Source organism: Grampus griseus (genome assembly GCF_964374135.1).
Source record: "Grampus griseus genome assembly, chromosome: 18".
In the NCBI taxonomy this organism is placed as follows: Eukaryota; Metazoa; Chordata; class Mammalia; order Artiodactyla; family Delphinidae; genus Grampus; species Grampus griseus.
In genome coordinates, this window is record NC_139012.1 from 58,512,141 (window position 1) to 58,539,242 (window position 27,102).

The 27,102-nt window shown below is 39.0% G+C and overlaps 2 protein-coding genes across 2 annotated transcripts in view; one reads left to right on the forward strand and one right to left on the reverse strand.

Moving 5' to 3' along the window:
- NUFIP1 (nuclear FMR1 interacting protein 1) overlaps window positions 1-4,510 on the reverse strand; it is a 43,954-nt gene extending 39,444 nt beyond the window's left edge. Inside the window, exons 1-3 of the mRNA XM_082675581.1 lie at window positions 4,095-4,510; window positions 1,736-1,818; window positions 484-582 (exon numbers count right to left, since the gene is read on the reverse strand). Of these exons, the coding sequence (XP_082531707.1) occupies window positions 484-582; window positions 1,736-1,818; window positions 4,095-4,506 (594 nt within the window). The 5' untranslated portion in view covers window positions 4,507-4,510. The remainder of the gene's footprint in view (window positions 1-483; window positions 583-1,735; window positions 1,819-4,094) is intronic.
- A 124-nt stretch (window positions 4,511-4,634) lies between these two features.
- The window catches only part of GPALPP1 (GPALPP motifs containing 1), a 28,236-nt gene continuing 5,768 nt past the window's right edge, over window positions 4,635-27,102 (forward strand). The window contains exons 1-7 of the mRNA XM_082675786.1: window positions 4,635-4,814; window positions 12,221-12,353; window positions 13,311-13,412; window positions 16,007-16,112; window positions 22,052-22,186; window positions 22,628-22,792; window positions 25,690-25,788. Of these exons, the coding sequence (XP_082531912.1) occupies window positions 4,727-4,814; window positions 12,221-12,353; window positions 13,311-13,412; window positions 16,007-16,112; window positions 22,052-22,186; window positions 22,628-22,792; window positions 25,690-25,788 (828 nt within the window). The 5' untranslated portion in view covers window positions 4,635-4,726. The remainder of the gene's footprint in view (window positions 4,815-12,220; window positions 12,354-13,310; window positions 13,413-16,006; window positions 16,113-22,051; window positions 22,187-22,627; window positions 22,793-25,689; window positions 25,789-27,102) is intronic.

Here is a 27,102-nt window from a genome sequence, read left to right on the forward strand (position 1 = left end):
TAAAGTTAAGGGGCACGCCTACAAACTGAAAGAGAACCTTTCCAAACTAAGAACTTTCTTTTTAACTTTTTTACTTCTCAAATATCCTGGTTAAAAGTACTTAATACGGTGTAAACCATCCGTAGACGGTGCTGGGCCAAGGCAAATTACACTGTGTGGTTAGTCAAGGGCAGCCCTAAAGGAGAAAGAACTCACAAAGGCGCACGGAGCAACCGGAGAGGCCCAGCCTCTCACAGAGCAGACAAGGCGCATACATGCAAACAGCTGCCAGACCTCCCTTCTCTTTTACTGTCATCTCACACTTCCTGAAGCAGTGGGCTTCCCACCCTCAAACTGCAAATCCCAGAGTTACTGTCCCAATTTGGCAAGTCATCTAACAACATTTCTATGAAAACTATAAACTTTTAAGGGAAGGAAGCTCAGAATTTCTACCAAATACACCCATTTTGCTAAATAAATATCACGACAACTAAGAAAACCTACTTTCATATGTTCGGACATGTGTTTATCATACTTCTCTTGATTTTTAAAACCACGATCACAGGTATCACAAAAATAGTGAAAAACTGGTTCCTTTCTTTTCTGCAAACAAAAATGAAGAGGCATTAGGCTTTTGGTGAGAACTCTAATCATCAGTAAAAATACAGTACATATTTTGATTTTTCACACAACCCTTACAAGTGGCAAACACTTCTGAATACATTTTTAATGAAGGGATGATTCTGTTTTTATTTTTAACAAATACATTAGGAAAAGCCAGGCTTGTTAAAAAATTTTAAATCTGAGTAAAGCTAATATAAATTGTGAGTAGATTTAAAATTGGTAATCTAATTAAAAGTTAATAGAGCATATGTCAAAATGACCTAAAAATAAATATTCAGGGTAAAAACAGTATTTCTTCTTTTAGGAAAAACAAGTGCGTGCGTGCGTGTGTGTATATTTTAACTACAGAATGAGAAAAAAACAACTATTTAGGTAAATATTAGTTTTTTTTTAATTCCCAATTTACTATTTTTATGTTTAAACATAAAACAAAAATGATTATTACAATGATAGGCTATATAGGGCCCCAACTGTTCAATGTTGAGATTATGTTAATAAACATACTTTCACAATATTTTGTTAATATTAGTTACATAGTTTTGATGCCAAAATGAAGGGTACTAATCTCATGCTGTAGATTTACTCAATTTATTCTAAACTAATAAAATTATTTACACATCTTAAAAGTTGAAAGACCAGATTATAAGCTACATCAGAATAAAAGAAGCCTATTTTAAGACTCAGTTTCTGAACATAACGAAGGGTTGTTCCTCATTAAAAAAAACAAAAACTTTTAATTTCATCCTTCTCCTCCCAATATGCTAGTAAAATAAATAAATTAAATATATAATATATATTATGTATAACATATATATTATACTTTTGTTTACTTCATTGAAGTTTAATAATATTTACATTTATCTGTAATCATAATTCCCCATTATATTTACTCCTGATACTATACTGAAATGGATTAAATGTTTTCTTTTTCTACAATTTCTCCATTTATTTCTCAAAAAGATTTTGCTTGAAGTTTTTACTTACAGCCAAGACCCTTAAAGATCCTTTTATGCAAGGCTCTGCTGTGTCAATAATGAATGCAAAACACTGAGACAGTTATGATTGAAACACAAGATATGAAACAGTGACATAGGGACCAAAGTGTCACATTCAAGAACATCTTAAAAAATACCCTTTTTTTCTGTTTTCTCCTGGGAGACATGTTGAAGTCATTGACCTTTGCATCATGTTTTCGTGGAAGATAAGAATGTTTAACTGAAAAACAAAATGAGACCCAGAAATGTTTGCAACTATACAATTATTTAAAATTTTGCTACAGAATGTCATAAATACTTGAGAAAAACAGTGGTAAACTACTTCTAGGCAGAATAGTAATTCAAACAAATTAACAAAGATTAAGACTAGTTTACCAAATAAACATTTTTCAAATTAATACATATTGGTAAGATTACATGTCCATAGATGCTTTGGATGTCTAAGTAAAGGAATGGACAAGCTAACCTGGTAAAATTCCTTGTAGTTATTTCAAACATTAGAAACATAAACTGGGGACTTCCCTGGTGGTCTAGTAGTTGACTCTGTGCTCCCAATGCAGGGGGCCTGGGTTCAATCCCTGGTCAGGGAACTAGATCCCACGTGCCGCAACTAAGAGCCCACATGCTGCAACTAAAGATCCCACACGCCGCAATGAAGATCCCATGTGCCGCAACTAAGGCCCAGTGCAGCCAAACAAATAAATAAATATATATATTTTTAAACAGAAAAAAGAAATGTAAATGGTGCTGGAGCCGAATGGAGCTCTTTCAGCATCAATTTTACATCAGGAAAACAGACCCTTGTGAAATACATTTCTTCTCAAATATTTTTCCTTTCTTATTGCCATGACCCAACTCTGAAACCTTGATCTTTCACCCAGATCACTGTGACAGCCTTCCAGACTGGCTTCCAGTTCCTAAGTCCTCTCTTCCAACAGACCCTGCACACTGACACCACAAAAATAATCCTCCAGTCATAACAACCCTGCTCAAGACCCTGGAAGCAAGTAGCTTCCTTGAGTCCTTCGATGAGATCCCACTTTGTTTTTTCACCCTGCTCTTCCCTGTACCTTCCACATACTATGCTTCAGTCACACCAGAACACTGCAACCTTCAGAACTCACCTTGCACTGACACCTCTTTGCTTCCACCTAAAAAGTATCTCTTCCAGAATATTAAACATCTCCCAATACACTTCTTCCAAAAGTTTTCCCCAACTTTCTCCATACTCTGAAATCTCCTTTATATGCCTCTATCACCAGTCACACTGCATTGTGATTTATATTTATGAACCCATCTCACCTCGCTTGGAACTGTCTTAGGCACATTCATATCCCCAGCATTAGGCATACAGTAAACACTGATTTGGATTCAACTTAATGTAAATTGAATTGTTCTAAGCGAACAATTGCATGGCTTTAAATATGATCTCTATGCTAATGACACCCCGATTTACAGCTCTAGCCACAAACCTCCCCTGAAAGTACAAACTAATAGCTAACAGCCAGTTCAGTATCTCTACTTGACACAAATCATATTCCAAACTCAACTCCTGGTCTCCTTTCCAAATCTACTCCCTCATCCTTCCACTTGCTTGGCAAAAAACTTTAAGTTATTCTCGTCTCCTCTTTACATCCCATCCCACATCCAATTCCTCAACAAATTTTGCTGACCCTACCCTACCTTCAAGATATATCTAGACTCCAACTACTTCTCATCACCTCCTGAGCTCCACCTTGGTCCAATTCCCCAGTATCTCTCACCAGGTTAACTGCAATACCTTCTTAACTCATCTCCCTTTCCGTCATTTCCAATCAGTAGCCATATTAACCCTTTGAAAACATAAATCAAAGCATGCCACTCCCCTGAACTAAACATATCATAACAGTAGAAGTCCCACGATCTACAAGGCCCTCTTCCTCTATGGCCTACGACTCCACCCCAGGCTCAGTCCTTTCTTGCCTCACTGGGTTCCATTCTGATCTATAGCTTCTGCCTCCAGGCCTTTGCACTTGCAGGTCCCTCTGCCTGTACCGCTATCCCCCAGATACATGCTCTGCTCTGATCCCTCACCTCCCTGAAGTCTTTGCTCCAATGTCACCTTACGTACGACTGACACTGACATTTAAAACTGCACTGCCTGTCACTCTGCTCTCTCTCCATAGCACTCACTGCCTTCTAATACACACTGCTTTCTTTTGTTTATTGTCTGTCTTCCTATACCAGGAGATTTAAGCTCAAAATAAAGATATTTGTATGTTTTGTTCACTGCTATATCTCCCCTTCCTGGTTCATAGTTGGAATTCAATAAATAATTGTTAAACTGAATGAAGAGGCAGGAAAAACATAACTGGAACGAACTGTGAGACATTAATGACCAGACTCCAAGAGTGCAAAGGCAGTATCAGAAGGGGAGAGAGCAACAAGGGTGGAAAAGGAGTGGGAAGAAGGGAAAAGGAAAGGTAAGGGGTGGTACAGAGAGGAGTAACAACCTACCCGGAGTGTTCTGGGGCTGCCGATGCCAAGGAAGAACACCAGGAGACTGTGTCCAGTACCATGATGTTGAAGCCTGGAAATTCCAGGAAGGCTGGCCATTGAGTTGACGCTGAGAATCAAGGGGGGACTGGGCGTCGAAAGGGGGCTGTGCCCCGGGAAGAATCTGGGCGTCAAAGGGGGGAGGCGCCTCGGGGAGGCTCTGGGCCTCCGCGGGGGGCTGCGCCTCTGAGGAAGGTTCGGACCCTCCTGCGGGAAGCGACGAAGGCGGTGGTGGCGGCGCCGGCAGCATCGCCCAGAACATCCAGTTGTCCGGCAGCGAGGCACCGTCGCTCAGAGGCTCCAAAGTGGGGGTCACCTCGGGAGCTGAAAACCACCCCGTGCGAGTCACGCAACCACTTGCCGGCTCACCCATGCCATCCGCCTAGTAGGGAAGCCAGCGTGCGAAATGTGGAGCAAGCTTTAGGCGTCACTTCCGTTACCGCTAATGAGACAGGTCAGCCAATCACAGGCTGCCACGTCATTGGTCGGGGCCGGAAAAGCTTCCCTCATTTTTTGCGTATGGCGGGCTACCTCGCGGGGGTTTGACTCGGCGTGGATACACCTGTGTGCGAGACCAGTGTCTGCCACCACGGATGGCGAGGGATCTTATCGGGCCGGCACTGCCGCCCGGCTTCAAGGCCAGCGGTTCAGCGGAGGACGAGGAGCGGGACCCCAGCCCCGGTAAGCGGCGGCATGTCCCCTGCCCGCCAGGCCCTCCCACCCCGTCTCTGGCCAGGCCCAGTTCTCAGAGTACTGGTCCCGAGGCCCGGGAGGGCGGAGGAGTGGCGAGTGGGCGCGGCCCCACCCGAGCTAACGTTCCTTCCCAAGCGTGGCCGTGGGGCCTGTAGAAATGGGGCCTGGTAATCATTATCACCAAGAAGTATTCGCATTTAGTTCTCGATGGGCTGGACGCTGTGCTAGACGATCGATGCACAATGATTTAATTCAATGATTTAATACTCTTGGCCACTGTATAAGGTAAAGATTATTATTTCGTGTTGCAAATGGGGACACTGAGGCCCAGGCTGTTGCGCATACCACACAGTTAGTTAAGTGGTGGAGCCCGACTTAGAGCGAAGCCCGTACTCCGAACCTCTGCGCCCTAGCCCCCGACCTGCCTTCCTAGCCTCTCGTCCTGTCCTGACACACACGGCTCAGAGCTCAAACCAATACGAGTTTCTGCGCAGTTCTTCAATTCTCTAGGCTCCTTCGGCCCTCGCCCTACTCTTCTTGACGTACCTGACAAACTCCCACCTCATCCTTTAAGCCCTAACTTCAGTGTCACCTCAGTGAAGGCTTTCCACACTCTCCCAAGCATTGTCACACCCTCCTCTTTACCCACGGGTTTTCTGCCTACTTACTTACGTCACATATTTAATACACTGTTTTCGAATAACTTGATGACATATCTGTCTCCACCATTGCACTATAGTCTTCTAGCCTTAACACATAGCAGGCACCTCGTATTTGCCAAATAAATGCTTCTCAGACTCCTCCGTGGTGAGTATCCATCTCCTTTCATGTTTGTACTAATTTGTAGCCTGGGACTGACTGAAGTTGGCAAAGAGCAAAGCTGGAAGAATAACTCTTCCATTTCTGAATCTAATTTGCATTCTTCGACTACCCAGAGGCCGTGTTTCCACCTAGAGGTTTCTTTCCAAGTCTTGTTTCTGCTATAGCTGTTAAAAAGTTAGGCTTTTATTTTAGCAAGGAAGGTTCCATTCAACTAAGGTTGAAGAAAAGTGGGGTTAACCAAACTTCTTATTTAGCACACAGGTCTGAGATGGACCAATTTAATTTTATTTGAATACTCCAGAAAATTGAGTGCTGGGAAATGTCCTCTGAGATCATGTTAAAAACACGGGGGTGCAGATGTTTTCTCAAGACCAGTCTGCATACTCCAGACACTGCTTTGTGTAAGCTGAGTGGAGCCTGGGCTCTTTTGACTCTGACTTTATTCTCCTCATCTGCGGCAACCTTCACGCCACTCATCCCAGCCACATTTGCAGTCACACACTGGATCCTATTCCACCTCTGAAAACTTTTTTTTTTTTTTTGGGCCGTACTGTGCAGCTTATAGGATCTTAGTCCCCTGAGCAGGGATTGAACCCGGGCCCTTGGCAGTGAGATCATGGAGTTCTAACCACTGGACCGCCAGAGAATTCCCCCATCTCTGAAAATTTAAATTCAGATATTATTCTCAGCCAGAACCCCTTATTCATCCATCATTCTTACTCAGTTACTCTCATTACAATTTTTTAATTTAATTTTTTTGTTTTTAGTCTCATTGAGCCATGTGATCTCTGCCTCAGTCTGTTTTGGCCTTAAATTTCCTTTAATTACTTCTGTCCCCACTCATCTTAGCCTCCATGGTCCGTCCATTCATGCCTTCTCTTGCCAGTGTTTTCAGCTGCCTTATCCCATTTAGTATTCTGTTAAACCCATCTAGCAAAAACTCAGCCCTGGATCAGTCCAGTCGTTCACCCCTGATGAGCCCACACCCAGGCTTCCAAGTGCTGCTAGAAGAAACCTCACCCCTCCACAGGCTAATGCTGCTAAAAACTATAGTCTCCTCCCTGGCTGGATCCACAGTTCTGCCCAGCCATCCTCAGACGTTTCCCCACGCAGGTCTCCTCCCCCATGATCAACCATGGCTTTTTAAAACCTTCTCTTTCTTCTTTACACTCTCTCTCCATCTACTTCACAGAAAAAGTAGATGCCATCTTAAGAGAACTTGCTCACTTTTCTTGGCACAGTACCTAAAAACTTTCCCAAACCTCTGCCCAGCTCTTTCGTCTTCCCTTTGATTATAATGCAAGAGGGGAACTACCTCGTTCCAAGGCTAATCCTTCCATTTTTACTCGGAACCCCTTCCCTCACTAGTCCTGGGCACTCCTTGCCCTTAGCATTTAACCAGAACATTCAAATCGTTCCCATCTTCATGAAGACTACTCCACATCCCCCAGTAGCTACTCCTCTTTCTCTCTGACCAACTCTGGATCCTCCCCATTTTCTCCTTAACCCACTGCATTCTGGCTTCTGTTCTTGCCAATCCACGGAGACCACTCTCACCAATTTCACTGTGGAAATAAATGAAGACCACCCGCCAATCGTCTCAGCACCTTTTTGCTAAATTCAAGGCACCCTTTTCAGTCCTGACCTCGTTTGACCTCACAGCCACATTTCCTCCTGGTGATCCCACCTCTCTTCTCTTGGTTCCAGCCACTCTGAACACATTTCTAGATGTGCCAGGCCCTTAGGCTTTAATTCTTTGCAGATGCTTTTCCCTCTGCCTGGACCACTCTTCCTTCAATCCACACTCCCTTTGCCCTGCTAACTCAATCTCATCTTTTAGCCTCAGCCCAACCATCACGTTTGTTTGGTTTTTTTTAAAATTTATTTATTTATTTATTTTTGGCTGTGTTGGGTCCTCGTTGCTGAGCCGGGGGGGCTACTCTTCATTGTGGTGTGCGGGCTTCTCATTGCAGTGGCTTCTCTTGTTGCGGAGCATGGTCTCTAGGCGCACGGGTTTCAGTAGTTGTGGCACGCAGGTTTAGTATTTGCGGCACACGGGCTCTAGAGCACAGGCTCAGTAGTTGTGGCACACAGGCTCTAGAGCGCAGGCTCAGTAGTTGTGGCGCACGGGCTGAGTTGCTCCACGGCAGGTGGGATCTTCCCGGACCAGGACTTGAACCCTTGTCCCCCGCATTGGCAGGCAGATTCTTAACCACTGCACCACTGACGTCACTACCTACTCCCATCAAAAGACAGTTGGGGCTTCCCTGGTGGCGCAGTGGTTGAGAGTCCGCCTGCCGATGCAGGGAACATGGGTTCGTGCCCTGGTCCGGGAAGATCCCACATGCCACGGAGTAGCTGGGCCCGTGAGCCATGGCCACTGAGCCTGCGCGGCTGGAGCCTGTGCTTCGCAACGGGAGAGGCCACAACAGTGAGAGGCCCACGTACTGCAAAAAAAAAAAAAAAGAAAAAAAAGACAGTTGGATGCTCCTTATTGACATTTCCATGACTTAATCCTGTCACAGGATCAGCAAGCTTTTCCTGAACCAGATAGTAAATATTTCAGACTTTGCCAGTCAACAGGCAAAACCAAGATTATTTTAAAAATATGTATATAACAAGAGAGCAAAACAAATTTCCACAAATCTTTATTGTTGAAATTCAAAGTATAACAGTATAATTTTTTGCAGTTTAAGTCTGCTAATGAGAAGAATGGAACTGCTTTGGAGGGAATAACGTTTTGTTTAATTGGGGTTCAGAGTCAGTGTTTCCTATTATGATCGATTGCTGATCTATAATGAGATTTAATGTGCTTTATACTTAGTACTTCTTTTTGTATGCATAATTCTGTGTGATAGATATTACAAGGGAAACATATGGAATATATGACATAATCTCTATTTTCATGGAAGTTGTAATCTACTTGTAAAATTACCATTGCAGTAGAAGAGCTACCTTAATGACGCGCATCACTGCTTTAGGAAAGAGATGGAATAGTTCATCACAAATGCCTAAAACAATTTTTTGAGACATTTTATATAGTTTCGAAGTGATACCTATAAAAAAAAGTGAAGCTAGGGGGCTTCCCTGTTGGTGCAGTGGTTGAGGGTCCACCTGCCAATGCAGGGGACAGGGGTTCAAACCCTGGTCCGGGAAGATCCCACGTGCCGCAGAGCAACTAAGCCCGTGTGCCACAACGACTGAGCCTGCGCTCTAGAGCCCGTGAGCCACAGCTACTGAGCCCACGTGCCACAACTGCTTAAGCCCACACGCCTAGAGCCCATACTCTGCAACAAGAGAAGCCACCGCAACGAGGAGTAGCCCCCGCTCGCCACAACTAGAGAAAAGCCTGCGCGCAGCAACAAAGACCCAGCGCAGCAAAAAAAAAAAAAGAAAGAAAAAACAGGAGCTAAAAAGGAAAAAAAACTTCTGTCTTTAATACTTAGGAGCAAGAGGAAGATGGAGAGAGCCAAGAGTGAAATGTAATCCCCTAGGCTCTTTCATGTTAAACTATAACCGCCTAGAATTTTGAAGAAAGGGATATTTATGGAAGGTTGTATGCTCCCTTGCTATATTCTAAAAGGTGCTTTCTCTAGGAATTAGTAGTACATACAAAGATAAACCAGAAATCAGTAAAGGCGTTATTCATTACGGTCAGAAGTCAGGTATAATCTCCACTTATAGTTGGGGAACATTTACAAACGAAGACATAACTGTTCTTCAGTCTTAAACAGCAGTTGGAGATATGAATTTTATCTTTTAATTCTTATTGTTTTCCTCTTTTTGCTCACTGATTGTTCTTTTCTAGGCATGCCGTATTACCAGTTTAGCTTTTTTTAAAATATATAAATTTATTTATTTTTGTCTGCTTCGGGTCTTCGTCGCTGGGCGTGGGCTTTCTCTAGTGCAGCGAGTGGGGGCTGCTCTTCATTGCGGTGCGCAGGCCTCTCATTGCTGTGGCCTCTCTTGTTGAGGAGCACGGGCTCTAGGCATGTGGGCTCCAGAGCACAGGCTCAGCAGTTGTGACGCACGGGATCTAGAGCGCAGGTTCAGTAGTTGTGGCACGCGGGCTTAGTTGCTCCGCGGCATGTGGGATCTTCCTGGACCAGTACTCGAACCTGTGTCCCCTGCATTGGCAGGCAGATTCTTAACCACTGCGCCACCAGGGAAGCCCCAGTTTAGCATTTATTTTCTATAATTCCTTCCTTTATTTAATGATACATGGGAGAATGTAGAAAAAATGCATCCAGTTTTTTAAGATAAAAGTTTGGATTTTTGAAGTCAATTTGTTGTGTATTGAGCACTTGTTCTATGGTAATACAACAAGGAGCAATAGGAAAAAAATTTCAGAAATAGACCAGTGGTTCCAACACTGAGCCTGCTTTCTCCCCTGAGTTTTATATTAATATACCCAAGTACCACTGATCATACCACTGAAATTTCTAATGGGCATGTTAAACTGAAGGTGTGAAAAACAAGCTCTTAGCTCTTCCCCCAAACATGCTTCCCTCCTAGTCTTCTCCATATTAGAGAATAGCATTACCATCCTCCTGGCTAGCTAATCAGGCCAGAAACCTACGACATCCTCAGTTCCTTTTTGGCTCTCACTTCTCACATCCAAACCATTAGCAAATCCTGCTTCTTCAAAGCAGTTGCAAATCAAACCATTTCATATCAGCTTTCTAACTCATCTCCCCTACTCCTGATTCCCTATTGACCACAAGCTGAGTTTTTTGTTTTCGTTTTTGTTTTAATAAAAAAGCTAATTCAGATTATATCTCCAGACTCAAAACCTTGCAGTGACTGCCTGTTATAACTAAAATCCAAACTCAATTACCACAGCCTATGCTCACATTTATGGAGTGCCTGCTGTATGCCAGATATAGTGTTATATGCTTTTCAGATATAATATGTATTCTTCACAACAGCCCTATGAGATTGGATCTACTGTTAACCTCACTTTACAGATTAAGAGAGTAACACAGGAAGGTTAAATGATATCCAGATCACACAGCTAGGAAGTGGCTGAGCTGGAATTCACAGCTGGAGTCTGGCCCCAAAGCATAGAGTGTGGCCCCTTTGAACCATCCAATTTTGTCTTGTCACTTTGCTTACTTTGCTCTAGCCACACAGGCCTTTTTGTCCCTCAAGCACATCAAGCTTGTTCTCTCCATAGGACTTTCACACTAGTGATTCCTCTATCTAGAATGTTCTTCCCTCAGATTGTTGCATGACCACTGTCATCATTTAAGTCTCCCTACAAATGTCTTCTCAGGGGAACCTTCCCTGACCTCTGTCTTTAAAATTACCCTCTCACGTATTCACAGTCACCTTTTTTTATTTGTTTCTTTTTTAAGTTGTTTCTCTAGAAGTACTTACTCAATAAATATTTGTTGAATGGATGGATGTTGACTTTGTTGAATGTTGTTTAATATAACGGTTAAGAGGTTCATATCCTAGCTCCACTATTTAGTTGTGTAAAATTGGGCAAGTTACTGTCTCTCTGCCTCAGTTTCCTCATCTGTAAGCTAGAAGTAATACTGCTTTCCTAATAAGGTTGTTGTCAGAATTAAATAGGGAAATGCATGTAAATCTCTTTTACGTTTTTGTTGTTATTAATACTGAAGGAATAGCATACCTGGGAAGCTCTTTGGAAAATCATATTTCCAGGCCCTACTCCAGGCCAACTAAGTCAGAATCTCTGGGGCAAGGGCCCAGGAATCTCTTTTTTAAAAATATTTTGGCAAGTCTGATAAACACCCAGGCTTGGGAACTATGTCAGTAGAGTTTTAGCATCACTGCTGAGGATCGCCATAGACAGTTGGGTCTGTGTGACATCATACAATGACATCATGCAATAATTTATAATTTTGCTAAGTCATGAAGTGAAAGCAGTTCACTATGGTGAGTGGGCACAGAACACCCTTACCTCTTCCTTGGCATCTGCATCCCAATGTGACCTCATTCTCTTCTCTGAATCTCTACTAGTAAGCAGGAGAATTTAGAGTGCCTCTACTTTTGTTTCTGCTTGGAAAATCATCTCAAACAGAAAGCTAACTGAGAAGTATGGTAATACCAATAGAGGTATTTTTAAGTGGTGATTCTTAGTCAGAAACCAGAATGGATAATTTTGATTTTTACCATGTTAGACTGTGGAATGGCAAATTTGTTGTTTGGTTAGCTCCGTGATAGAAATATTGTCTACCATACGCTGTCCATAAGGAAAAAACAAAATCATGAAACCATTTTGGCAGTTGCACCAAGCAAAATTGCAACCAATGCAAAAATTGCAAGATGACAGGCAAATTATGTGCTATTGCTATATTTATAAGTTTGGGTGTTAAAGCTTTTGTGAATCTCGTAGTTAACACTGTGTAAGACATGATTTCTGCCTTCCTGGAGTTGGAAAGACAAGCCCACTGTACACAACAGGAACAAATGAGATTAAAGTCCATAATAAATGATAGCCAGCCAGTGCTGAGAATTTCAGAAAAGAAAGTGTGAAATGTCAGCTAGGGAGTTCATTGAAACAGTTGTGGCTACTTATGACATACACAAGACATCTTCTTTAGTTGCAGGACCAGCTCTGCCCCCTAATTATAAAAGCAGTAGTTCAAAGTCATCAGACAGCGACGAGGACAGTAGTTCTTTGTCTGAAGAAGGAAATCAAGAATCTGAAGAAGATGACACTGGTCCAACTGCAAGGTGAGTCACTTATTACATTAAATGGTAAACCAATCTTCCAATCTGGTGTACGCTGGCTAGAACAGAGAGCTAGTAAGGGGATATCATAACCTGCATTTATATAGCACAGGAAGAAATTACTTCATGTGGCATTTCCTCATGAACTACCTTTCAGAAAGAAATTTATTTTAGTAGTATATAGCTGTGGAGATATCTAGAATTTCAATAGAAGTCTTATATAAGGAATTTTCCTTAAGGTATTATTGAAGTGATTAAATATTCTAAATAAACCATACATCTTCTTTTTAAAATTATGTATGCAGGGAACTCCCTGGTGGTCCAGTACTTAGGACTCCATGCTTCCAATGCAGGGGGCACAGGTTTGATCCTGGTTGGGCAACTAAAATCCCACAAGCCACACAACCAAAAAAAAGAATATGCTTTAAAAAAAATTACGTATGCAGTATGTGCTTTTTGTTTAAGTAAGTGAATGATTCCCTCTGACCTAGCCTTACTCACCACAGGTCGATGTAAATAAGAAGTCAAATCTTTGTTTATTATTGGATAGCAAGGTCTTTTTTAAAGCATTTTAATGAGTAAGAGACAGAAGTAGCAACTTAAAGCCTTTACTTAAGTGAATTTAAAAACCAGTGCCATAAACTTTTTGCTCAAAAATATCTAGCAAGTAGAGTATTTGAAACTTCATTGAATGGACTCTTAAACAACACAGAAAATATAGAAAATTGGTATTATTACTGCTGTAAAGAAGTAACCAATCTCTATTTTTAGACCATAAGTGAATTTCAAGAAAAGATTAGTATAAGATCTGTGGTAGATTTTTTTTCTTATTTGACAAGATTATTTTATTGTTTCAGTGTTTGTACAACTAGTTGAAGTTAATGTTCTTTTAAAAATGGAAATTTCTCTATGAAGAAAATTTTGACATACATGCATAAAATTACACTACTGTGTTTTCAGAAAACAGAGGAGAAATCAGGATGACGATGATGATGATGATGAAGGGTTTTTTGGACCAGCCCTTCCTCCTGGATTTAAAAAGCAGGATGATTCTCCTCCAAGGTGGTAATGTGTACTACTTCCTGCCAGTCTTTTCAAGTGTCCATTAATTCATTAAAGAGTTGTCTGAAATTGTTTTTTAACTTATGTGTTTATATAACATTTGAAATAAATTTGAAGTAAAAATAACTAATTTTAAAATTCATATAAGGATAATAATTATTTACACGCTTATGACACTTTTATAATTCATAAAAAACTTCCACATCTCTTATTTGATACTCGCAAGAGCGTTCTGTGGCAGGCTGGGTGAAACATGACCCTTCTTCCCCATTTTTTTTTAAACAAGTAAGGTTGCACACATAGTCAGTGGTACACCTGGGGCTGGAATCCTGGTGTTTGACTTCTAATTCAGACGTCTTCTTAATTATTTATTGAAAGAATAGACAAATCCCTATGTACCAAGTTACACAGTTAACTTCACCGAACCTCAAATTTGTCATCTGTGGAATAAGATAGCAACACGTACCTTACAGAATTGTCGTGGTGATTGAGATTTCATATTTATATGCATATATATACATGTGTGATTCTTATATAGTGCCTGGCACAGAATAAACATATAGTAAATACTGATTCCTATCTTCTCGGAATTATAAAATATTTAACTGCTGAATATGAAATTGCACACCATATTGTTTATAATTCATAACATTGTATCCCAGTATGCAAGAACAAGTAGAAAAGGCTGTTGTACATTTTATATTCAGAATTATAATCATACTTGTTAGCTTCTAATTTTCATATAACTTTTGGGGAGTAACTGCCTCTGACTTCAACTCAAAAAACACTTTTTGTTGCGAATGTAGTCAGTTTCTGTAATGGCGTCAGCAAGTAAAGGGATGCTTATTGAAGAAAAGAAAGAAGAAATAAGAGGAATAGGCAGTCCACTGCCTGTTTTTGTATGGCCCCGAGCTAAGAATGATCTTTAGGGGGTCATTAAAATATAAAGATGAATATGCAACAAAGATCAAATGTGGCCCTCAGAGCCTAAAATTTCCTGTCTGGGTTTTTATGGGAAATTTGCTGACTGCTGGGAAATAACATTCCTTTCAAGAAAATAGATTATTAGATACATAGCGATTTCTTTCTATTTTGACAATAGTAAAATATGTTTGAAATAAACAGGTGGAAGCATATATTGGAGACAAAACCTCATACACGTCCACAGCATGTGCTGTGGTTATGTTCCTTTACTATATTTTAAGATTTTATGTGTTAATGGCTTTATCCTTACAAATCCCCTGAGGCCAGAGAATTGAGCTGTAATTACATTTGTAGATCTGCTAAAAACTGTACTCAGAAAAAAACCCATACAGCACTTCCTTATACTTTATAAATGATAACTAATTTGATCTAACAATGCCACACTCCGCATTTTTCATTTGCAAAATTGTTTTGGTTCATAGCAGTTTTATGAACCAAGGCAAGAGATAATTAAGTGGCCAGGATCAGACCCCAAACCTTGTGACTCTAGTACTATTTTTGTCCTACCGGGAAACCTGTCTGTAAGACTCTAATTGAACATAGTGCAATCTGGAAAATTCAGCTTAGGGCATCAGTGCCATCTTGGTTGGTAACACTTGCACAGGGACATCTCTGGAAAAAAACAAAGAATGGAGAAACTTAACAGTGTGAAAGAGAGTAGAAAATATCGTTCTTCTTTTGTTTTTTCCATACATAAAGTAGGACTTTTTCTTTTTAAGGCCTAGAATTTAGGCAGCTTTCTCTTTTGAATGGATGTCTGTTCTCTCAGAATGTGGCAGTAGGGCAGCTAGAAAGAAAATGAACTTTGGCATCAGATAGACCAGGGTTCAAACTCCAGCTCTACCACCTACTAGTTTATGTTGTCCTTGGGTGTTATTTTGCTCAGATAGAAAATGGAGTGACTTATACCAACCAGGGTTTTTTGAAGGAAACAGAAAAGTCCACTGGTTGAAATGTGGTTAGCATACTACCTTTTCCTTTATATACAGGTCTTAAATGAACTATTTTCCTTCTTATATGCTCCCACATCATTATTGGATTGTTAGGACGGTGTTTAGGTTTTTATACTGCCTTGGCACACATAACCATAAATTACCAACATCTGTTGTATGCATTTGCTACGTATGTCCTTAGAACCCAATTTATACTTAAGTAGTTCTGACTATAAATATAATGCCACTATGGTATTTTTCAGTGGACGGTGAATATCAAAACTGAAAGCCAAGGCACAAAATGAAAAAGATCTTCACAGGCTTTAGTCCACATAAAAGTCCACATAATAAGGACTTTTTTTTTAAGTTATTATTTTTATTTAACATAGTTCTTTTAGGAAGTGGGTATACACCATTGGCACAAAGATTGAGAATTACTGGTTTCGCATCTCATCGTTGACTAACAAACAGAAAGTTAAAATACAAAAAATTAGATTTTTATTTTTATGATACTCAGTGAAAAAATACTAGGTTATAGAGTAAAAATAATATGTTGAATAAGATTCTCATTTTCAACATTTGTTATTATCTGGCTTTTTATTATTTGTGTGAGCTTTTATTCTGAAAGCTGACTTTTTAAAGTCAGGGAGAATGATAAAGGTACATTTTATTTTTCAGGCCTATAATAGGTCCTGCATTACCACCTGGTTTTCTTAAATCTGCACAGAAAAGTGACAAAGGCAGAGATGATCCAAGACAAGTATCATCGTATTTCAACTCTGAGGTTTGGAACTTTTTCTATTAAAGAATAAGATGTAAGAAACTCAAGACTTTACATAGGAATAACTACAATCATTTGACTCAATCATATTCAAACTAATTTAGGATTGTATCTAGGTAGATGAAATCAAAAGCTGTCATAGACCTGAGATTCTGTTAGAAAAATAACAAGGCAAATTACATGTGACAGGGTGTTACCTATTCATGCTTCTCATCCTTGAAGGGAAGCTTTAAAGTACTAGAAACTAGAACATGATGCAAAGTTTAAAGAATCACTGTGATTTGATCCAGAAGAGAACAAGCTAAGAAAATTTTTAATAGTGAAATAATTATTATAAAATATTGAAATTAACTTTCTCCTACCCAGCTCTCATACCATTGTATAACAAGGGAACTAGTGGATACATGATGTTTTGAAAAGAAAGAACAAGTAATTTTGGAGTCAAGGAGGAAGCCTGTATTCTTACAGAGGGCCAGTCCTTAACAAAAGCTGAGATTTGCAGAATACTTTATAATTTGTAATGCATTTTTCCCATATATGCATTTTCAGCTTCTCCAAAACCTTATGAAATAATCATGATCTGTATCTTAGAGATGCTAAAAGCCAGAGAAATTGGGTAACTTAACTCCAAATCACAATTTCTACTTATCAAAAGTCAAAGCTCAAACCCAGTTCTTAGGATTTTATATCACCTGTTCAGTCTGCTAATCTGCAGTGATTAATTCATGCTGAAGATTAGCAGACTGAACAGGTGGTAATAAATTCAAATACTCCTGTGCATCTCCACTGAGAATTCAGCAATTCCACTGAAGTTGTTACTAAAGGAAATACATAATGCAGTGGTTAAGCTCATGAACTCCAGAGTCATTTACTCATTCTCACACCTACAGTGTGTCAGGCCCTTAGAGAAATCAGTCTGACAACAAATTCTGTTGTTCTCACCTTCAAAAACATCCAGAATCCAGCCACTTCTGCTGCTACCCTGATCCCAGTCAACATCATATTTCACCTCTTTCATTGGTCTTCATGTCTTAGCCTTTGTTCCTCCACTACCTCTTCTCAACACAGCAGCTAGAGTGGCCCAGATAAAATAAAGTCAGATCATGTCATTGATGCTCAAAACCATCAACTTTCTCCTCCTCTGTCTGCATACAAGCCAAAGTCCTTACAGGGCCCTCTATAATCTGTCCTCCATTAGCTCCCTGATTTCTCTCTAATTTTGATCTGACCACACTGAGCTCCTTTCTCCTTAAATATGACAGGCTCCTACTCCTGAGCCTTGATACTTGCTATCCAAGTCTCTCCAAAATGGTTTTCCCCTAGATACTTATGTTGGCTTGCTTACCATCAGCTAGAGTGCTTTTAGCTGCTAATAACAAAAAATCCAACTCACAATGAAATGTAGTCTTAACCTTGTTAGTTAACAAATTGGTTGTTTATATAATTTCCTGGGTGGTCTGTAATCTGTATTCCCCAAATAAGAAAAATGTGTTTCATACCTAAGAAGAGGTCTAGAGAAGGGTCATTCCAGGGTTGGTAAATTCAACAGACTAATGAGATCATCCAGGGCCCAGTTTTTTATGTCTTCTCTATCATTTACAGTATGTTAATTCCTTTTAGGCTGACCAAGTGCTGAGATTAACATGCAGATGACAGTGTCCAGACATAGTGTCCCTAACCTGTGCCCCCTTTTTTGAGAGAGGAAAACCTTTCCAGGTTTCCTGTAGACCTCTCCTCACATTTCTTTGGCCAAAATTGAATCATATGCCATGCTCAAGCCAATCAGTTGGCCAAGAGGAATGAGACCAAAGTGATTGGCTTAGAATTATCAGCATTTTTACCCAGGAATTAGAGAAGGTCCCAGTTTCCTGAGAAGCATGTGGTTCCAAAGAAAATGAACAAAACAAATAAAACACAGGGTTCTCTTAGCAATAGAGTAGTTATTGGTTGGAGCTGTTACAATCCCTATCTGAAAGACAAACCAAGGCCTAGAAAGATTAAATAATATGCTTGACAATCTTGAGAAAGAAAAACAGAGCTGGAGGAATCAGGCTCCAGACTTCAGACTATACTACAAAGCTACAGTAATCAAGACAGTATGGTACTGGCACAAAAACAGAAATATAGATCAATGGAACAGGAGAGAAAACCCAGAGATAAACCCACACACATATGGTCACCTTATTTCTGATACAGGAGGCAAGGATATACAGTGGAGAAAAGACACCCTCTTCAATAAGTGCTGTTGGCAAAACTGGACAGCTACATGTAAAAAAATGAAATTAGAACACTCCCTAACACCATACACAAAAACAAACTCAAAATGAGTTAAAGACCTAAATGTAAGGCCAGACAGTATAAAATTCTTAGAGGAAAACATAGGCAGAACACTCTATGATATAAATCACAGCAAGATCCTTTTTGACCCACCTCTTAGAGAAATGGAAATGAAGACAAAAATAAACAAATGGGACCTAATGAAACTTCAAAGCTTTTGCACAGCAAAGGAAACCATAAAGAAGACAAAGACAACCCTCAGAATGGGAGAAAATATTTGCAAACGAAGCAACTGCCAAAGGATTAATCTCCAAAATTTACAAGCAGCTCATGCAGCTCAGTATCAAAAAAACAAACAACCCAATCCAAAAATGAGCAGGAGACCTAAATAGACATTTCTCCAAAGAAGATATACAGATTGCCAGCAAACACATGAAAGAATGTTCAACATCACTAATCATTTGAGAAATGCAAATCAAAACTGCAATGAGGTATTACCTCACAACAGTCAGAATGGCCATCATCAAAAAATCTACAAACAGTAAATGCTGGAGAGGGTGTGGAGAAAAGGGAACCTTCTTGCACTGCTGGGGGAATGTAAATTGATAACAGCCATTATGGAGAACAGTATGGAGGTTCCTTAAAAAACTAAAAATAGAACTACCATATGACCCAGCAATCCCACTACTGGGCATATACCCTGAGAAAACCATAATTCAGAAAGAGTCACATACCACAATGTTCACTGCAGCTCTATTTACAATAGCCAGGACATGGAAGCAACCTACGTGTCCATCGACAGATGAATGGATAAAGAAGATGTGGCACATATATACAATGGAATATTACTCAGCCATAAAAAGAAATGAATTTGAGTTATTTGTAGTGAGGTGTAGTGAGTTATTTGTAGTGAGTGTGGCACATATATACAATGGAATATTACTCAGCCATAAAAAGAAATGAAATTGAGTTATTTGTAGTGAGGAAATGAAATTGAGTTATTTGTATTTTTAACATCTTTATTGGAGTATAATTGCTTTACAATGGTGTGTTAGTTTCTGCTTTATAACAAAGTGCATCAGCTATACATATACACATATCCACATATCTCCTCCCTCTTGCGTCTCCCTCCCACCCTCCCTATCCCACCCCTCTAGGTGGTCACAAAGCACCGAGCTCATCTCCCTGTGCTATGCGGCTGCTTCCCACCATCTGTTTTACAGTTGGTAGTGTGTATATGTCCATGCCACTCTCTCACTTCGTCCCAGCTTACCCTTCCCCGTCCCTGTGTCCTCAAGTCCATTCTCTACGTCTGCGTCTTTATTCCTGTCCTGCCCCTAGGTTCTTCAGGACCTTTTTTTTTTTTTTTTCTAAGATTCCATATATACGTGTTAGCATACGGTATTTGTTTTTCTCTTTCTGACTTACTTCACTCTGTATGACAGTCTTTAGATCCAACCACGTCTCTACAAATGACCCAATTTCGTTCCTTTTTATGGCTGAGTAATATTCCATTGTATATGTGTACCACGTCTTCTTTATCCATTCGTCTGTCGATGGGCATTTAGGTTGCTTCCATGACCTGGCTATTGTAAATAGTGCTGCAATGAACATTGGGGTGCATGTGTCTTTTTGAATTATGGTTTTCTTTGGGTATATGCCCAGTAGTGGGATTGCTGGGTCATATGGTAATTCTATTTTTAGTTTTTTAAGGAACCTCCATACTGTTCTCCATAGTGGCTGTATCAATTTCCATTCCCACCAACAGTGCAAGAGGGTTCCCTTTTCTCCACACCCTCTCCAGCATTTGTTGTTTGTAGATTTTCTGATGATGCCCATTCTAGCTGGTGTGAGGTGATACTTCATTGTAGTTTTGATTTGCATTTCTCTAATAATTAGTGATGCTGAGTAGCTTTTCATGTGCTTCTTGGCCATCTGTATGTCTTCTTTGGAGAAAGAAGGGGCTATTTAGGTCTTCTTCTATTTAGGTCTTTTCCCCATTTTTGGATTGGGTTGTTTGTTTTTTTAATATGAGCTGCATGAGCTGTTTATATACTTCGGAGATTAATCCTTTGTCTGTTGATTCGTTTGCAAATATTTTCCCCCATTCTGAGGGTTGTCTTTTCGTCTTGTTTATGGTTTCCTTTGCTGCGCAAAAGCTTTGAAGTTTCATTAGGTCCCATTTGTTTATTTTTGTTTTTATTTCCATGACTCTAGGAGGTGGATCAGAAAAGATCTTGCTGTGATTTATGTCAAAGAGTGTTCTTCCTGTGTTTTCCTCTAAGAGTTTTATAGTGTCCAGTCTTACATTTAGGTCTCTAATCCATTTTGAGTTTATTTTTGTGTATGGTGTTAGGGAGTGTTCTAATTTCATTCTTTTACATGTAGCTGTCCAGTTTTCCCAGCACCACTTATTGAAGAGACTGTCTTTTCTCCTTTGTATATCCTTGCCTCCTTTGTCATAGATTAGTTGACCATAGGTGCGTGGGTTTATCTCTGGCTTTCTATCTTGTTCTATGTTTCTGTTTTTGTGCCAGTACAATATTGTCTTGATTACTGTAGTTTGTAGGATAGTCTGAAGTCAGGGAGTCTGATTCCTCCAGCTCCGTTTTTTTCCCTCAAGACTGCTTTGGCTATTAGGGGTCTTTTGTGTCTGACAAGGACTGATTTAAACCCAAGTGCATATAGCATCTAACACAGTCTTACATGAAAACCCTTTAATAAAATGATTTACTAATGGGACTTCCCTGGTGGCTCAGTGGTTAAGAATCCGCCTGCCAATGCAGGGGACATGGGTTCGAGCCCTGGTCCAGGAAGATCCCACATGCCACAGAGCAACTAAGCCCATATGCCACAACTACTGCGCCTGCATTCTAGAACCCATGTGCACCGCAACTACTGAGCCCATGTGCTGCAACTACTGAAGCCCGCACGCCTAGATCCCGTGCTCCGCAACAGGAGAAGCCACCTCAATGAGAAGCCCACGCACCGCAACGAGGAGTAGCCCCCCCACTAGCTACAACTAGAGAAAGCCCACACACAGCATTGAAGACCCAACACAGCCAAAAATAAATAAATAAATAAAATCACTGTTCTTTAAAAAAATTAACTTAAAAAAATGATTTACTAAGAACTACTTGAATTCAATTATTGCAATACTATTGTGTCTTTGGAGTAATGAGAGAAATACTTTGGGAACCAAATTAACTCATTTGGGCCAGTATTTTGTAAGGCTTTGCACATCATTTCTGTTTCAGTGGACTGTACTAAATCATGAAGGCTGATACAGCTTCCAAGAATGTCTTATTTGTGTGCATCTTATTCCAAAGAGCTCTTTCTGTACCAGGAAAGAAAATGGTTTCAACTTGTGTCATCTCTGATGAATCATTAATAATTCTCTGAATATTACAGAGAAATTGTGAGACCACATCTATGTCCATCAGGAAGAGGACTGAGATGAGTTAATGAGCTCTGCCGTGGACATAGGGAAGAGGTGAGACAGTCCACAGCCCCTGGATTTGTCATTTTTGTATGGTGCACTTGAGAAAGGCTCAGGAAAGGTGCTCAGTGATTAGCCAGCAACACAGTGTTTGCTTTTTGTTCTGTTTCTAGGTTATCAGTCACAGTTAAATTTTAAGTAATTTAGGATCATTTTCTTATTTCAGAAGGAAACAGGTAGCAGTGAAGAGGAGGACGTTATTGGGCCGATGCCTGCCAAAGGACCAGTTAACTCTAGTGTTACGACAGAGTTTGAAAAAAGGGCCCAGAGAATGAAAGAAAAGCTGACTAAAGGAGACGATGTAAGTTTTAAATACATAGTACACTTTTCTCTGAGAAATTGACCAAATATATTAAAAAATCTCAATTTTAAAAATGGACATTAAAAATATGTATATGTACATATGTAAGTGTATAAAAATTTAGGCTCTAGGTAATTCAGAAGCTATAAAAGGAAAAGGGTAGAAATTTTGCCTACTTAAAAATTTCTGTATGGCCAAAGATAACATTAAGTCAAAGGAACAATAAATTAAATAAAAGTATTCATAACATATATGACCAAAAAAAAATAGTCTATTAAATCCTTTCTCTTAAAGTCTGTTAAATAAATTTCAAGCCTCAGTTGAGAAGCATAGTCACTTATACAGTATTCTACACATATACACACACATGTGCACACACGCACACATATACACATTTTCCAAGGCTACTTTTTTTTTTTTTACTTTTTATTTCTCTTAAAGGATTCATCTAAAACAATTACAAGAGACTCTTGGATGACTGAGCTTCCTCCGGAGCTGAAAAACTTTGGTCTTGGGCCTAGAACTTTCAAGAGAAGAGCTGATGACAAATTTGGAGATCGATCAGTCTGGACAGATATGCCAGCTGACAGGGAAAGGAAAGCTAAGGTAAGAGGGTTTGTTTGTTCCTGTATTTTTGTCCATGTTGACTCTATTTTGAAAAAATAGGAGGCAGAATTATTTAAGAGTACTGTTTTTAAAATTATGATTCCAAAGGGAAAAGATTTCCCCTGAAGGAAAGTTAAAAGAAAGTGATGCCAGTTGCTTCCTGTGTACTTACTTACTATTTCCCAATAAATTGTCTCATCTAAATCTCAAGAGAACCTGGAGACATAGGTTTACTGACCTCATTTTATGAAGGGAGACACTATCCTCTATGAGGTCACCTTTTCTGGAATTAAATGCTGGTAAGTCATGAACAGTAATTCCCTTCTAGACCTTTCTGACTCCAAATCCCCTGGTCTTTATACATCATACTATCCATGAAAATTTCTTTTAAAACGTCTTGAACAAGCCAAGGCACAGATTAACCTAGCAAGTTAAGTGATACACAGGGACTATCTCTGAAAATAACAGTAGCTCAAGTGCAGTAAACTTCATATTACTGTCAAGATAGGCAAAAAGCCCTTTCATTAATATATTGAATAATTTAATTTAAAAATACCCACAAAAGTATGCATAAAATATTATTGTTAGATTTTCTTTTCTTGGATCTCTCCATTTATTATGAAATATTCCATTGTAAGTTAGGGGTCCAACCAGTGTCCTCAGCACTAACTCCTTAAATTCACTCCATCCCAAAGTTTCAGTTTCCTTGAGATGTCCCATTCCAATCTTAAATGCTTGACTAATTGGCATCTTATGATTATAGCTTTATCAGTTCTGACTTAAATTCACTCCCCTAACTCTGTTTATCTTGTTCATCAGTACCTAGAATTATGAGGATTTCCATCTTCATTCTATAACTGTAAATTGAATATCTCCTCTGCCAGGTATTCTGTTTGGTCACGGGTAATAGAAAAAGCTCCTTATGGTGCTTTCATTTTAGTAGAGAATTGGTTGTGAAATAGTGTCATTCTTAACATGTGGATGATATGTGGCAATCTCCACATTTTAGCAGAATATGTGGCAAAATCATAAGTTCTCCTTTGCCCAGAGGATTCAAGGAAATCTGAGAGTTGTAACAGAAAGGTGAGGTGAACCAACACACCTGAGGGCAGAAGAGACAACAGAAGATATGGTATAGAAGCGAGCCACACACCGTGAATGACTAGTGTTGGAACGCCTGTCTGCTCTTTCTTAACTGATCTTCTATAAAAATAACATACTGACGCTTTTTATAATTTAGCCTTTAAGATTGTCTCCAAAAAGACATTTAATCCCCTTGCTTACATGGACTTTTTATTTGTGCTTTTTTCAGTCCTTGTGTTCCTCATTGTATGTGAGTAGATGTCTAGCCTACAGCCAGATATGCAGGGAGTCTTCCTCAAAGAAAAATACCACAGAAAAACAGAACAAACAGAAACTAGCCAGTATAATTTGAACTCAGGTGATTTTAGGCCCTATGACTGAGTTCTTTAGATCTGGTCATTCTTTTCAGGGCTGAAAGTGTTTTGTTCTGTGTTTACAACAGACTCCCAAAGGGATGACTAATACCCCTTAAATTTTATGTGACACTGTATTACAGCATATAATACCACAGACTTATATTTGTGGTACAAATTATATAGTGTCACAGAGCTGTCCTATATAAAGGTCATGACTAATTTTTGATTTTTGTAACAGATCTTAGTCAAGTTTCCTTTTTTATCTCTCTCCAAATTACCTTTTTGTAGATTTTCTCCACCACTTCATCTTACTTTTTTATATTTGATTCCCCAGCATTCATCTCTCATACCACTAATGTTCGCACATTCACTTAACCAACATGCCCAAATGAAGTAAGATTGCTTTTTAGAAAGAAATGGCAGTGTTATGCATAAATTAATTGAATAAGATCTGTTATGTTCTCTTTTCCCAGTCTTGACTAGATTTACTAACTCTTAACTGGTCAGGTTTTCACCTCCATCTTATCAGAACATCATTTTTTCTCTTAATATTTACAAGTAAAAGAATCTTTCTGGGGAAATTTTTATGGAAAAAGCAGAAATGAGCTACTCGTATGTTTTTTAACATACTTTATTTATTAAGTACAATGTTGTTTTAGTCCATCATTAAGGTAAAAATGGTGTGGGGACCTCCTTGGCTTTCTTAAGCAAACAGCAACAGTATAAAAACATGCTTTGTGGAAAGTGGTTTTCAGTTGATTTTATATGGGCCTTCTTCTTTCCTTGGCTGGGACTATATTCTCCAGAATACTTTTTTTTTTCTAACTAAAATTTATTGGAAATTTACCTAAGTATTTCATTTGTGTGCGTGTGTGTGCTATGGTAAATGGTATTTCTTTTTAAATTTCAAATTCCAGTTGTTCATTGCTGGTATATTTTGTATGTTGACCTAGCATCCTGCAGCTTTGCTACACTTATGCTTACTAATGCCAAGAGTTTTTTAATAGATTCGTTGGCATTTTCTACATTACCAGTCATGTCCTCTGTGAATAAAGATAGTTTTATTTTTTCTGTACCCCATTTATTTCTTTTTATTTTTTTTCCCTCAAGAATGCTTTTCCTTGCTTTGAAAACAGATAATATAAGATTTCTTTTTAAGCCTTATTTTCTCTTCTACATTTCATTATTGTTTGTCATTCTCATCTCTGAGTTTGATAAAATCCAGTTAGTTGATTGGTTAGAGGTGTTTTGGGGTTTTTTCTTGTTTTCAGGCAAATGTTAGAGTAGGACACTAACAGATCCCGTATCAAGTGTATTAACATTTCTAGTGGGAAGAGATTCAATGGGCCTGGCTTCGTTTAGTCTCCTATTACTCAATCTGAGTTAAAATAATAGTATTTTTTTTATTTTCTCTTAATTATATGGTTTAGTAATGTGTTTTCTGTGTTCGTTCCTCAGGAGACACCAGAAGCAAGAAAGTCATTCAATAAGAAGGATGAAGAACATATATTGACAGGAATGGAAAAGAGATTGGCCGAGCAGGTATCCGCATACAATGTAAGTCAGGGGATAAAATATATGGCCTTTCATTTTTTCCCATCTTTTAATGCTCTTCTCATTTTTTCTCTTTTTCTTGTTTCTCTTTCTTAGTCTTCCTTTTCATCTCAGTCTTTTTCTATACATCTGTTCTGAAAAATACTCTTGTGTGTATGTGTATATGTGTGTGTGTGTGTAGTCCTTTAGTGTAGGCTTTTTAAATGCATCTCATAACATTTTCAGTTCACTTTTTACTTAAGTCATATATCAGAAATTCAATTCCTAGAGATGGGTAGCACATGATTATAAAGTAAGAGCCCTACTAACTCCTAGAGAGCCCAATTCTTACATTTTAAATTGTAAGCTGATTTGGAATGTTTGATGTAATGATTTAAATATGGGAGAAAATATAAATCTATATAAATATAAAAATTAAAATATGGTTCAATTTAAATTTATAAACTAAACAGTCAGTATTCATTGGGCATATTATTATTTTGTAATAGTCTCTTACTCATAAAAAAAAACAAAAACAAAAAAAACCACTAGTGTTCCAGCTCAAAGAATAAACGTAAACCATTGAACCCTTTGGTCCCTGAAAGGTATTCAGGAAAATTACCTTCTGTTCCTAGCGTATTAGTTCATGAAAATTTCCATAAGCATTAAAAATATAGTTAGCATGATTTATTGGGCATATATAGACCAGTACCACAAACAGTGAAGCATACATGAAACATAGTTGGAAACTGACCAGAAGCCCAACCCAAATGGAACATCTTTGAAAACTGACCAGCTCAAAGTCAAGTCTCAACAAAATTGAAAGAATCACCATCATTCAGGCACCACGAAGAATTTAAATTAAACTTCAGAATAACTTAAAAGCCCTACACAACTGGAAATTAGATAATTCAAAATTTAAACTTTACATCAAAGACATAATAATGGAATACCTAAACCTGAATGATAAAGTAATATTCAGTACAACATATCAAAATGTGTGAGGTGTAATATAAAGTGGCACTTAGAGGCAAAATTTATAGCTGTAATGAGTTATGTTAGAAAGGAAGAATAGCTGAAAATTAACAAGCTGGGCCTTTTTCCAAACAGGCATTTCTTATAAAACTAAACGAACACCTACCCTATGACCCTGCAACTCCACCCCTGGGTGTTTATGTAAGACAGATGAAAACATGTTTTCGTAGACTCGAGCGTGCTTCACTCATAATAGCTTCAGAAAGACTTATACAGGAATGTTCATAGAAGCTTTATTCGTAACAGCTAAATACTTCAAGCAACCCAGCTGTCCATCAGTAAGAGAAAGAAAAAGCCAAACTG